Source organism: Ips typographus, linkage group LG3 (genome assembly GCF_016097725.1).
Source record: "Ips typographus isolate SLU linkage group LG3, UJ_Ityp_2.0, whole genome shotgun sequence".
Lineage (NCBI taxonomy): Eukaryota > Metazoa > Arthropoda > Insecta > Coleoptera > Curculionidae > Ips > Ips typographus.
In genome coordinates this window covers 18,385,341-18,400,053 of record NC_138424.1, presented here as the reverse complement: position 1 = coordinate 18,400,053, position 14,713 = coordinate 18,385,341, and the positions used below count along the sequence as shown (strand labels likewise).

Sequence of the window (14,713 nt, the reverse complement as noted above, 5' to 3'; positions counted from 1 at the left end):
TTAAGCAAAGTTTTTGTGCCAGAGGAAATGTAAAACCGTATTCTGGAAACCTGAGAGAGAAATTGACGAAAATTCTGACCGCGTTTACCCGGTTCTAAATGGGTGTAAACCGCTGGGTGCAGAAAGTTATTCTGAACATTTATGGTCTCTTGCAAAATTTTCGTAACTCTAACCGTTTTCGAGATATTCGACTTATTCTACTTTTTTTGAAATTTGTGTTAAAATTTAGGTTATTCCGTATTTCCTTCCGCCCTTATCAGGGTTTCAGTAACTGTAAAAAGCACAAAATGATCGTTTTCAACTGCTCGTTCACCTTGTGCTAAAGATTTGAATTGAACATATACAGAATGCTCAAAAAAAATTTTAAAAAACAGTTAAGCTTGAAACTAACACTCTGCCAGTTGTAACCGCGTTTACCCGGTTTTAAGTGGGTGTAAACTTAGTTGACTGGGTGCAGAAAGTCATTCTGAACGTTTTTTGTCTGTTGTAAAATTTTCGTGACTCTAACCGTTTTTGAGTTATTTTACTTTTTTGACTTTTATTTTTGAAAATTGGACAACATTTTGAAAATGTGATATTTCCGTCATTTTTAAAGTTTCAACGACCGTAAAAAACTCAAAATAGTCGTCTTGAACTGCTCTTTCACCTCGTGTTAACCGTAAAACAATTGAACATATACAGGGTGTTCAAAAAGTACAGAGTTGTGACCGCGTTTACCCAATTTTAAGTGGGTGTAAACCTAGTCCACTGGGTGCAAAAAGTCATTCTGAACATTTTTGGTATCTTGCAAAGTTTCCGTAACTCTAACCGTTTTCGAGATATTCGATATTTTCTACTTTTTTGGAATTTGTATCAAAATTTAGGTTATTCCGTATTTCCGCCCTTATCGGGGTATCAGCAACTGTAAAAAGCACAAAATGATCGTTTTGAATTGCTCATTCACCGCGTGCTAAAGATTTGAATTAAACATATACAGGGTGCTCAAAAAACAAAAAAAACGTTACATTTGAAAGTAATGCTCTGCCAGTTGTGACTTCGTTTACCCGGTTTTTAAGTGAGTGTAAACCTAGTCCACTGGGTGCAAAAAGTCATTTTGAACGTTTTTGGTCTCTTGCAAAATTTTCGTAACTCTAACCGTTTTTGAGATATTCTACTTTTTGACTTTTATTTTTGAAAATTGCAACATTTTGAAAATGTGATATTTCCGTCATTTTTAGAGTTTCAACGACCGTAAAAAACTCCAAATATTCGTCTTAAACTGCTCTTTCACCTCGTGTTAACCGTAATACAATTGAACATATATAGGGTGTTCAAAAAGTACAAAGTTCTGACCGCGTTTACACAATTTTAAGTGGGTGTAAACCTAGTTCACTGGGTGCAGAAACTCATTCTGAACAATTTTCGCTTCTTGCAAAATTTCCGTAACTCTAATCGTTTCCGAGATATTCGGACTTTTTTGACTTTTATTTAAAAAAATTGCATCAACATTTTGAAAATGTCATATTTCCGTAATTTTTACAGTTTCAACGACCGTAAAAAACTCAAAATGTTCGTCTTGAACTGCTCTGTCACCTCGTGTTAACCGTAATACAATTGAACATATACAGGGTGTTCAAAAAGTACAAAGTTCTGACCGCGTTTATCCAATTTTAAGTGGGTATAAACCTAGTCCACTGAGGGCAGAAAATCATTTTAAACAGTTTTTATTTTAATATGGCCTTTTGTCTAAATTTCCGTAACTCTGTCTGTTTCCGAGATATTTCCTAGTTTTTTTGGAAATTGTACCAAGATTTTGAAAATGTTGCAACTCCGCCCTTTTTAAGGTTTCAGCGACCGTAAAAAGCTCATAATGTTCATCTTGAACTGATTTTACCACCTTTACCACGTGTTTAGCACACCTAACTAATTTTTTTCTCAAAAATCGTTACTTATACTTGTTTTCCCCCGCATCCGCCTCAATAATTAGACTAGTGGACGCTTAAAAACCAGCGAAACGAGTAAAAAATGAAAGTTATCATTCATTTATTGTAACAGTCGAATTTGAACTTGCTTTCACTGCTTGGGTGAACCTTGATTGATGTGGAGCGGAACCGAATGCCGTTAAAATATAGTCTAGAAGTTGTTTTACGACAAAACCAGGCCTGTACATCGTGTTTTCAGTTTCATGATAATGTCGTTACTTCCTAGATGGTTGAAAAACCGACCAAATTAGAAAAAAATCTTGCCAAATATGATGATGTAGTTAATAAGAAATAATCAAATAATTATCATATTAGAAGCAGTCAAAATGAAAAGGTGCATTTCAAAGAAGAATTTCAGGTCAAACTTAGTTTATATGGATGTTTTGAAACTACAAAATTTATTATAACTGCATTTTGCATACTGATACAGTCTAATGCATTGATACCTTCACCATCTCAGAAAGGAGAATTTTTTCCTACTAAAAAGTTTTTGAGTTTTGTTGCTTGGTATTTGCTCTTCTAATTAAACCACAACATATTGGGCCTTAAAATGTTGTGTTATAATGTTATAAAGTGTTTATAGGCTTATCCTTTAAAATAAATAACTTTAAATTGTGGCAGATTAATAGTTTTTGAGATGTAACTCTCTGCTTCCAATTGTATAATAAGTATACTTGAAATTTGATGCAGAATACAAAAATAAAAAGAAAATACTGTGTTTCTGTTAAAAAAAAAGTCTGCCAAAAGTAAAAATTCATATGCAAAACATTAAAAAAAAAAAAGTTTCAACCTGCAGAGCCTCACTGTATAAACTATTGTGTAACACTAAACTAACGATTTAATGATTAAAGTTATCATAACCATCAGAAATCTATAGCAAAATAACTGCATAACCAATTTAAAACAGGTTATTGCCAATTAAAATACACTTATTACTTATGATTATTGTAAACTATTTCTTGTTTTGATTTTCTGTATTTGTGATTTATATTGTATATTTTGTATTATTTTTTGCTTCAGTTTCAATTTTCTTACACCTTAGAATCAGTATAATTATTTGACGTGTTCTATACAAATTGTGCCAACAGAACTAAAAGACTTTTCAAAACTCTCTTTGGCTTTGTTAAAGAGCTGTAAACAATTGTTTAAAATACAGACGTTTTCCCAATTTTCCGGAAAACGGAGAAAGGTAATTTAATTCGGCAACCGGGAATAAGTTTCACATAGAATTCTCTTAAACTTTCCCCATTTAACCGACTCTGTAGCTTTTACGGTTATCGAGATTCCAAAGCATGTAGAACCAATTTGGGACACACTGTATTAAGTTGCTGCAGTTAAAAATATTGCCAAAATAGTCCGTTTTTTGACTTAAATCGAAAACTTGCAATTTTCTTGTAGATTTTGAGTTTGCTGAGTGTTTTTTTTTATAAACCTGTATTGTTTTTACTCTTGACAAAGTGGCAACATCGCAAATTTTATATATAAATCGTATGTCTATGTTTTTAGCTGAATTTACGATAATTTTTGATATTCTAGCCATGCCCATTGGTATCGGGCAATTTTTTTATCAACTATGGACCTCCTTTATCCTTTTTAAAAAAATATTAAGTTATCTTAAACCAATCTCGAAAAAATGGTAAACATGGCTTACAATGGGTAAAAATTGACCTAAAATGGACTAATTTAAGTAGGTTATGGGTTAGGCAACCCTACCAAAATCCTGGGAGGTTGGGTTAGGTTAGTCTCCTGACCCTCCTAGAACCTCACATTGACCAAAACACCGAAAATTTCTTTTTCTCGCTAAAATGTAGGGCAAACTTCCTGACTTATCACAACTGGAGAGTCTAAAAAAACCTTGTTTAATTAAAAAATGTAAAAATAAGAAAATATGCCTGCAACGAATTAACCGGAATGGGATACCCTGTATATTTTTTCATTTTTGTATTCTACGTCAAGTTCTAGACATATTTTGTGTATTAATGTCATATACCGATCTGTATCCGTTTCTGAGATGTTTACCATTTTATGTGAAATTTGATATTTTCGGGCTGCAAAACATTTTAAATTTATTTACACATCAGGAAAGGTTTTTTTCTTGGTTTTTATGTTTTGTCATGTTAGACAAGGTTTGTTCTAGGAATGGGTGCAGAAAAACGTCCAAACATATAATACAGTGTGGTCAAAAAATCAGTTCTAACAAAGGACAGAAAGTCTTAGTTTTTCAAATGGAACACTCCTTATTCTTAAAATTCTGTCTGATTCTCGAGGGGTTAGACGAGAGATTCTGCGTTCCAAGGGGAAGAGATCTGGGAAAATCTGAGGAAACTTGAGGAAATAACATGAATAATTGCGTTGTTGCCATGTACCTACTTTTGTTTTACTGAACTTTTTGACTTGAATGTATTTGTATTTTCCTTATCAATAACAAGAAAAAACAAGGATAACATGTTAACTTATAATTTTACTACTACTTACTACTGTTTATATTTCTTTTAATGGTAATGATGGCAACACTGCAATCCAAGTTTACGTCACCAGACGCGAGCGTCACTGGTTGGGTAAACCAGTGACGTGCACAGTTCAAAAACTAGAAAAAATTTCTTGGGAGTTTTTTTGGTGATTAAAGAGATTTGGGAAAAACGGGGAGATTTTTGAGGATATCTGAAGCATTATTATGGGAGATCTGAGGATATCTGGGAAGATACATTGAACTACCCTGTAACTGTCAAAATAACCGAATTAATGAAGGTTAAAGTAGTACTTGTCAAATTTAGTCAAAACTGTCTTTATTGTCACACACAACACTTTATATTGACTTTTATATGTCAATGGATAGAAAATTAAATGGACTTGGTTTAGTTTTTATTGAATTATTTTGTTATTTATGGAACAAATCATAAGTTTTATACATTATACATCACTAAAATCAGAATAAAACGTACTATTTGGTGGGCTAAAAATCCAATATGGCGCCCATAAGAAAAAAGAAAGTTGATGATGGCTGCCAAAAAACGAAACGTCGTGTGGCAAATTTGAATCCATCATCGAATAGCTGGGAAAAAGTGGCAATGAAAAGGTGCTTTTAGTTTTGAAATATCTCTTCAAATAAGCTTAGAAATAAATATAAACAAAAAATCAAATTTTCAGTGTTTTTCGGATATCTTCATATGTTCTCTCGAAATTTTTAAAACGGCATTTCACATTTGGTTGAGCTATACATTGCGCAACTTTGCCCCAATTTAAACTTTCTCGTATCTCTTATAGTTTCCGAGATCCCAATGGTGAAGGTTGAATTGGAATTACTCTGTATTTCAATGGTAGATGTATAGAAAAAATTTAGTTTATGATAATTTTTTTTATAATATAATTTAAATCTTTTTAATTTTATTAATAGTTTCCATAATACTAATTTAATGCCCAGTAATGCCTACAAAAGGTGGGTTTATACAATGACATAAGATACAATTTTCTACCAATGAGCAGCGTTGAAATAGACACGTGACGAATGTTAATTTTGTGTCACCTTTCATCAGTCATTTATGAATACGTCAAATTTGAAACCATTTTATGGAATATAAGAAGACAAGTATGTCTGAGGATTCCTAAGGGCGAAACCCAAGTAACACTATAAACACCTTCCAACTCTATTGAGACTTTGACTTGGCTACAGCATAAACTTCATATCTTCATAATTGTAATGAGATCCTCAAGTTAAAACTAACGTTATTATGTGTGTAAAGTAATTTTCCAGCAAATTACTTAAAAATTAATTCAGTTAAATGTCAAGAGATTTAGGTATGTGCTTTTGTTTAAAACGCACTTAGGTACTTTTGACCAAAATCAACCTTGAAATCCACCGATTTTAACATTCAATTACATTGAATTCTCTGTAAACAACGCTTTAACGAATCATTTGATTATCAGAAAACCCGCACAAACCAGATTTAGTAATTAAACAACGTGCGAATCTCCGTTTCAGTAAACAATTTCCTGTAACAAAACATTTTTGTTTTGTTCATTACTAAACTAAATCTAATTGCCAATCAATCAAACATACCTAATTCGTTCATACGACCACATTGTCCTTGTTTAACACACTCGGTTATCTCACTGCAGATGATACGTCATCGAGCTTGATATCGTTGAGGTCTCCCGATTTGCCGTAAAACTATTATTCAAATCGAGGCGGGTACCGCGAATCGTCGAAACGGTGGTACCGCGTGCAACGAACTTTGCACTCAGCTTTTTAATAATTTTTTATTTGAGTCACCGTTGAAAAATTTCATTGTTTCTGCGATTTGCTGAAATATCCACCATAAATTCAGTTCATTCTAAGGTACCGGCTAAGTTAACACTGAATGAAAGTACGTTCTGATTGGTCACAGCTGAGATTGAAGACTGAAATCTGCAAAACGCCAGATCTAAGGCAAGGTGAAAGGCGGTACTTGGGTACATTAAACGGGGACTTTTCAATGCTACAATGTGTAACAATCTGTTTTTAAACTACTGTATTTGACGATTTTCATGAAATTAGTATCGCTCATATGCTATGACACATTCATTTAAAAATGGAGGTTTTATAGTACTGCAGTAAGCTGTGGTGAAATAATTCAATTGAAAACAGAGTTTCCTACGATCGTGCGGAAAAGTGTACTTTACCGCCCGATTTTGATGCGGACACTTTGCACAAGAGTTAAAAACAATATTTCTTCTACTAAACTAACCCCAGACTTAATAAATTCCGCTTTGACCCATGCTTGTCAGTACTAAACCTTTCATCTACATATTGCATGACATAAACACTATTAAATGCTAATGTTCGCATTGTAATTTTCTGCAGGATCGTAGGAAAAATATTGTACCTAATATGTGCGCGAAGTGTCTTTTCCGCACTCGGTAGCGTCGTTCATTCAACTGCAATCGGCGTGCGGAAAAGTGTCACTTCCCGCACTTGTTAATAACTTATTAATTAATTGGAAATCAATTGCCATATTATGGCTTATCAGTAGAGTCTGGATTTTGCTTTGTGTAAATAATAAAAGCAATCTTTTACATCTAATTTTGTTAGGTTATCGGATGGGAAATTTAATGAGGATTCCAAAATTGTGCTTAAACATGTGATACAGCAACCACAGATAGGTTTTACAGACCATTTTGTCGACTGTTATAAAACTGTGTTTCTGGCAGTTGACAGTTTGACAGCGTTTTTCTCCCTGACTGTATCGAATTTTTAAGTGTTTTTTTAGGTTATCTAATAAGAAATTTAATGAGGATTCCAAAATTGTGCTTAAAAATGTGATACAGCAACCACAGATAGGTTTTACAGACCATTTTGTCGTAGACTGTTTTAAAACTGTGTTTCTGGCAGTTGACAGTTTGACAGCGTTTTTCTCCCTGACTGTACCGAATTTTTAAGTGTTTTTTTTTATCTAATAAGAAATTTAATGAGGATTCGAAAACTGTGCTTAAAAATGTGATTCGGTCACTACAAGTGGGTTTTACGGACGATTTTGTCACGGACTGTCTTTACAAATCTGTTTCTGGCAGTTGACAGTTTGACAGCGTTTTTTCCCTGACTGTACCAAATTTTTAAGTGTTTTTTTAGCTTATCGGATAGGAAATTTAATGAGGATTCCAAAAATGTGATACAGTAACCAGAAATAGGTTTTACAGACCATTTTGTCGTAGACTGTTTTAAAACTGTGTTTCTGGCAGTTGACAGTTTGACAGCGTTTTTCTCCCTGACTGTATCGAATTTGTAAGTGTTTTTTTTTGGTTATCTAATAAGAAATTTAATGAGGATTCCAAAAATGTGCTTAAAAATGTGATTCGGTCACTACAAGTGGGTTTTACAGACGATTTTGTTACGGACTGTCTTTACAAATCTGTTTCTGGCAGTTGACAGTTTGACACCGTTTTTCTCCCTGACTGTACCGAATTTTTAAGTGTTTTTTTCAGGTATCTAATAAGAAATTTAACGAGGATTCCAAAAATGTGCTTAAAAATGTGATACAGTAAGCAGAAATAGATTTTACAGACGATTCTGTCGTAGACTGTTTTAAAACTGTATTTCTGGCAGTTGTCAGTTTGACAGCGTTTTTCTCCCTGACTGTACCGAATTTTTAAGTGTTTTTTTCAGGTATCTAATAAGAAATTTAACGAGGATTCCAAAAATGTGCTTAAAAATGTGATACAGTAAGCAGAAATAGATTTTACAGACGATTCTGTCGTAGACTGTTTTAAAACTGTATTTCTGGCAGTTGTCAGTTTGACAGCGTTTTTCTCCCTGACTGTACCGAATTTTTAAGTGTTTTTTTTTGGTTATCTAATAAGAAATTTAATGAGGATTCCAAAAATGTGCTTAAAAATGTGATTCGGTCACTACAAGTGGGTTTTACAGACGATTTTGTCACGGACTGTCTTTACAAATCTGTTTCTGGCGGTTGACAGTTTGACACCGTTTTTCTCCCTGACTGTACCGAATTTTTAAGTGTTTTTTTCAGATATCCGTTTAATGAGGATTCCAAAAATGTGCTTAAAAATGTGATACAGTAACCACAAATAGGTTTTAGAGACGATTTGGTCGCAGACTGTCATAAAACTGTGTTTCTGGCAGTTGGCAGCGTTTTTCTCCCTGACTACCGAATTTTTAAGTAATTTTTAGGTTATTGGATAGGAAATTTAACGAGGATTCCAAAACAGTGCTTAAAAATGTGATACAGTAAGCAGAAATAGGTTTTACAGACGATTTTGTCGTAGACTGTCTCCTATCTTTAAACATTGACTGGAAATCGTTCAAGTCTCAATTTTCATATTTTTAACGCTGTGAAACATGTAAATCGATCGTTTTCAAGTCAAAATTAGAAAACTGACTTAAAAAATAAATTTAAAGTTTTCAAGTCAATTCTTGGTTTCCAAGTCAATTTTCAATGGTAAAATGTTGAAATTTCAGTCAAACTCAAAACACTTGAAAATTCATCTCAAAGTAGAAAAGTTTGAATTTTTAAGTGTCAAAAATCTGGAAAAACCTTTACATTGTCTCCTAACCTAACCTAACCTAAAAACTGTCACGTGACTTTAACTAAAACAATTTTAAGCATTTTGGGTGTTTAAAGTTTGGAAAACCAGTCACGTAACCTGAAGAAGTGGAAGTCATTTTTATTGAAACATTAATCGTTTTGACATTTTGACTGTTGGCGTTTCAAGCTAAGAGATACTCCCTCTGGTGATCAGTTATGAAGCATTCCAGCCGTCATTTCTCCGTTTGTTTACGTTGATTTTGGCATATTTTGGTTAGGAATTTGGCACAGGTTTCATAAATATGAAATGACAGTGTCATATTATTTATAATGTTGAAAAAATTAACAACTTTTATAAAACCAAATCAGACTCAGAAAAGCAAAAAATCTCCATTTTTCCCATCCATTACCTTATACATATTTTTGTTATTTTTTGTTTAAAAAATTAATAATAGTCTATTGACATCCATATAAACAATTAGAAGCATTTGTTAATGCAAAAAAAATTAATTTAAAATGTTTGAAAAAACTAATTAGGTACCTTATTAACATATTAATCTAGTTTACGAACACTTAAAAAGCAAACGTTTAGAGTAAATAAAATGCGAATTTTTAATATCTACCTTATAATAATTGAAATAAGTAAAAAAATAGGAAATTCACATAACTGACAAGGACACAGTTAGATGAACAAACTTGGGATTTGATAACATTATTATTATAATGTCAAATCATAATGCATATATCATTTTAAATAAAATAAATGTAGATAAAAGTCCGCACAATTGCATGAAATAGATTTGCAATATGTTAACCTTGATGTTGTTGTTTAAAACGAAAAATCTAGTGCTTTCAACAAAGATAACTAAACTTGCAATAGGACTAATAGGAGATAGAAAGTGTTTCATTACTGTATCAGATAGCAAATAACCACAGGTTGCCACCAACTTTCTTAATTTAAGCTTTATCATATAATCAACATCCACTAAAATAACGATCTAGTAATTTATAAAGAGTCACCCTGTATTATACTACCAACACATGTATTAGATTGTTAGGCCAATAAGTTGTAAAAGTCAGTCAAAATTGGAATGTTATTTTTTTTTGGAAGTACTATTTAATTTATATACTTTTTATTTAATTTTAAAACATGGCCAAAAAAATTTATTGCTTAAATTAAAATTGGTATTATCAAACAACTCATTTCCGTTAAGTTAAACAAAAATTTTTGATTTTTTTATAAATGCTATATTTGTTATTCATTCAACCAATTTTTCATGCAATCAATAAGACTATCCAAAAATACAATAAATATCCAATGTATACACAACCTGTATAATAATATACAGGTTGTTTTAGTTATAAAAAAATTAAGTCTGGTCTGTCCCTGATATTACATTACAACCTCCTGTATCTCTTCAAAAACTCGCTCAGCCTGGACACTAAGTCGCTTGTGCTCTGAGACACTCTGTATATGGCCATTGACATTGGTGGCATATGAATTATCTTATAGTTAGATAATTTTAGTTTTTAATTACACTTAATATTGTAAAATTTGTTAGCTTCTTAGGCAATTTATCAATACCTATAATAATCAGGTCTTTTCGCTATATTGATCAAACAAATAAGTACATTTTAAAAAATCCTCAAGCTTACTACAAAAATGGTACTGAATCAAGCAAAATAGTGCAGTGAGTAAAAATACAGTGTTCAAAGATAATAATGAGATGATACATTGTCTAATTTTTTTGTTTTAGCCCCACTTACCTGTTGTGCTAAATATCTCAAGACCCCAACAAGTAAATAATTCAAAATAATCAGGGAATACAAACCTAAGCTAAGCGACTTACATAAATTCAATAAAAGCTTTGGCACTAAACCGCACTGGCCACATATCACCCAGTTTCAAAAACAACTGGCCGCATTACTAACCTCTGCGTCCCTTGAATGAAACAGTTTTGACCACAATTTCATGCAACCGACGATATTGTCACGAGAAAAAAACGATAAGGGTATTTCAATTGTTTTACACATCAATACCGTCACGGGTACAGCTGGGTAAAATTACTAAGTAGTCTAAGTACGTTACACTTGCAAAGTTTACATTTTTTGATTAGTTAGTATGAGAAGCTCGATGAGAAGGTTCGCTTTCAAACAATGTCTGCTTTACTAAATAAGTTAATAAGTAAGGGTTGTTTTCTATTTCACCTTATCCTACATCCTAATTCAATGTTCCATGTTAAGTGATTTGAACAATATCAAAACAAAATATAAAATAATAGTAAATAGCAAAATAGTTTTTTAATCAACTTTATACAGTAATAAAAAATACAAATGATCCACAAAAAAATTTATAATAATAAAATATCAATTGTAAACCAGTCTTTTTGACTAAGATGAGGTAAAACTGTAAAAGTGGCATGACAATCTACTAGAGTAAGTGATGTCATTTGACAGTTGGTAACCTGGGTAATATCACCACTTTATCACAGAACCCGTCACTTATAAAATTTGTAATTTTTTTTGTTCAAAGCATTGATCAAGTGATAAAATGAGTAAAATTTTGTACACTAATTCCTAATATGCCACTAATTCCTTGTAATGCCAAAATAATTCTCAATAACACCTAACAATACCCACAAATTTTCTGAATTACATATTTTTGCATTTTTGGATTCTATGTCGAATTTTAGACATATTTCATGTATTTTGTTTGTTTTTTATCGTTTCTGAGATATTTACTACTATTTTATGTGAAATTTGATATTTTTAGTCTCCCAAACAATTTTAATTTACACATATCAAGTTTAATATAACATACTTATGACTTTTTTTTTTGGTTTTTGTGTTTTGTCTTATTAAACAGTTTGAAGAGTGAATGCAGAAAAAAATATATGATACAGTGGTCAAAAAATGAGCTTAAAAAATCAGTTCTAAAAAGGACAGAAAATCTAGTTTTTCAAATTGAACACCACTTATTCTTTGACTACTTTAAGACACCAGAAATGCCTAAAAAGTCAATTTTGACAACTCTAACACAGAAAAACATTTTTTACTGTATTGGACATTTTTCGGACAATTTTCAGTCCTTATGACGTCATTTCTGACAAATTCTTGATGAAAACAGTCTCTATGATGTCGTTTGACTACTTTAAAACAGCAGAAATGCCTAAAAAGTCAATTTTGACAACTCCAAAACAGAAAAACTGTGATTGACTGTATTTGACGATTTTCGGACATTTTTCAGTCTTTATGACGTCATTTCTGACAATTTCTAGATGAAAACAGTCTCTGTGACGTCGTTTGACTACTTTAAGACACCAGAAATGCCTAAAAAGTTAATTTTGACAACTCCAAAGCAGAAAAACTGTGATTGACTGTATTTGACGATTTTCGGACATTTTTAAGTCTTTATGACGTCAATTCTGACAATTTCTTAACTTTGCCTGATTCTCTGTTCAAAATAAAGTTTGTATTGGGCTTGGTATTAGGTCACTTGTTTAAAAAATTCAATCTTTAAATTGATATATTGAACCACCCTGTAGCTGTCAAAATAACCGCGTTATTGAAAGTTAAAGTCGTAGCTGTCAAATTCAGCCAAAACTGTCAAGTTTTCAAACCTTACATTGTAGTACACCTAGTAGGTCACATAACCATGTTTTCCTTATTTTCCAGGGTCAATTTAGCTCTTTTAGGCCCAGTTGTACAACATCTTTAGAACCTGGTTCAAAAACTTGCTTAATTGCACTTTTTTTGACAGAGTTTCCTACGTCAACGTATAGCCAATCAAATAGGCTTTCTAAAAATATCCCAACTTGGGTCATTGGGCTAGACCATTTAGGCGCTAGAAGGCATCAAAGTTGAACAATTTTTTAATCACATTTTTTGGTGTAACCCCTAATTCAATCTCCAATAACTCACTTATTTGTATAATTTTTAGTAGAGTTTTATACGTCAATGAATAGCCAATAAAGTCAGCTTTCTATTAACATATAAAAGTTGATTGGTTTGCCACTAGAAAACGTCAAAATGTTTAAAAGTAAAATTACAAAATTCATAATTATTCCTTGTTTTTCTACAGATTTCATTGATTTTATAATATTTTTTTTTATGAAGGTCTAAATTATATGCCTTGTACACCATAATGCCCCAGCAGTTTACCCCTCAGCATTGATTTGTAATGAACTTTCCATACCTGTACAGAGTGTCCCAATAAGCTGTGTAAGTGGTTGTTCCTCAAAAATCATTAATTTTATATATGTCATAAGGTGGTATTTTAAGTTATGCCAAGAAAATAAATAGAACCAAAAAAAATTCTGTACTCATGCCTATTGTAGGTAAGCTAATATCAAATAAGTTAGAGATAGGTTGTCACCAAATTGAAGAGAAATAAAAATGCAAAGATAAATTATTAATCACTTCAACTTTAAGATAAGTCGTCAAATAAAGATGTTTTTAAACAATTTATTATGTACAGGGTGCTGCATTTTCGATGGTTTTACGGGGTACAGAGAAAACGGTAATAGATAGAAAAAAAGTAGCATTCGTGTCCCGATCTCTTTTTCCGAGCTGAGATGACTGGCGAAGAGTGGGCTGCGCAAACTTCTTTTGTTTCAAAGATACGGGGGGTTTTTGAAAATTGGTCATTTTGGAACATCCTCTGTATTTCATTTGCTATTAAAGTTATCAAAAAAGGAAAAACGGTTTCCGGTAGAAGTTTTGACGTAGAATCCAATGGCGTAGTCAGTTTTTTTCTATTACGTTTAGTTTCTGACATATGACACTAAGTTATATTTTTTTAAATGGAACACCCTATATATTTTTAGTTCATTTAATTCTGTTTATTTTTACCTTTTCAACGGTGTATTACAACATATAAGTTTGTAGAGGTTAATCTTGTTATTTTAAAAAAAGGACCTTTGCTAAGCTAAAAAAAGGCCAATATCTAAAATACCAAACAAAATCGGAAATCATATAAGCTAACACATCAGAAAATTAAATATTTTTAATAAATCTTATTAAAAATCTAAGTTACAAACAGTTCTATCGTCACTTTAGTAAGAAAAGTGGCCATTTCTATTTTCTTCTATTTTTAAGGTAGAAGTTAAAAAAACTGTTTATAAACGACATGTAACATGTTAATATGAATATAGCCAAATTTGGTTTCGACTGTGGGTATTTTTATACATATTATTTAGCACTTTTTTATTAAGAAAACGCTTTTTTTCTAATTACGAAGATTAACGTTTACAAACTTATATGTTTTAATACACTGTTGAAATAGTAAAAATCAACAGAATTAAATGACCTAAAAATATATAGGGTGTTCCATTAAAAAAAATATAACTTAGTGTCATATGTCAGAAACTAAACGTAATAGAAAAAAACTGACTACGCCATTGGATTCTACGTCAAAACTTCTACCGGAAACCGTTTTTCCTTTTTTGATAACTTTAATAGCAAATGAAATACAGAGGAGGTTCCAAAATGACCAATTTTCAAAAACCCCCCGTATCTTTGAAACAAAAGAAGTTTGCGCAGCCCACTCTTCGCCAGTCATCTCAGCTCAGAAAATGAGATCGAAACACGTATGCTACTTTTTTTCTATCTATTACCGTTTTCTCTGTACCCCGTAAAACCATCGAAAATGCAGCACCCTGTACAGCAACACTTCTATTAGAACTTTTTTTAACTAAAAATATGATTGAACTAAGTAAAACTTCTATGCCTAAA

At 31.9% G+C, this 14,713-nt stretch overlaps 1 protein-coding gene across 5 annotated transcripts in view; it reads right to left on the bottom strand.

Annotated features, from left to right (window-relative positions):
• The window catches only part of ATP7 (copper-transporting ATPase 1), a 65,190-nt gene that overhangs the window by 49,431 nt on the left and 1,046 nt on the right, over positions 1-14,713 (bottom strand). Inside the window, exon 1 of one of the 5 annotated variants that reach the window (XM_081975074.1) lies at positions 10,831-10,922. The exons of 3 other annotated variants lie outside the window; for them this stretch is intronic. In XM_081975074.1, the coding sequence (XP_081831200.1) occupies positions 10,831-10,874 (44 nt within the window). In that variant the 5' untranslated portion in view covers positions 10,875-10,922. Of the gene's footprint in view, positions 1-6,018; positions 6,342-10,830; positions 10,923-14,713 lie in introns of those variants that run through there. One more of the 5 variants, XM_081975076.1, reaches the window with a different exon arrangement.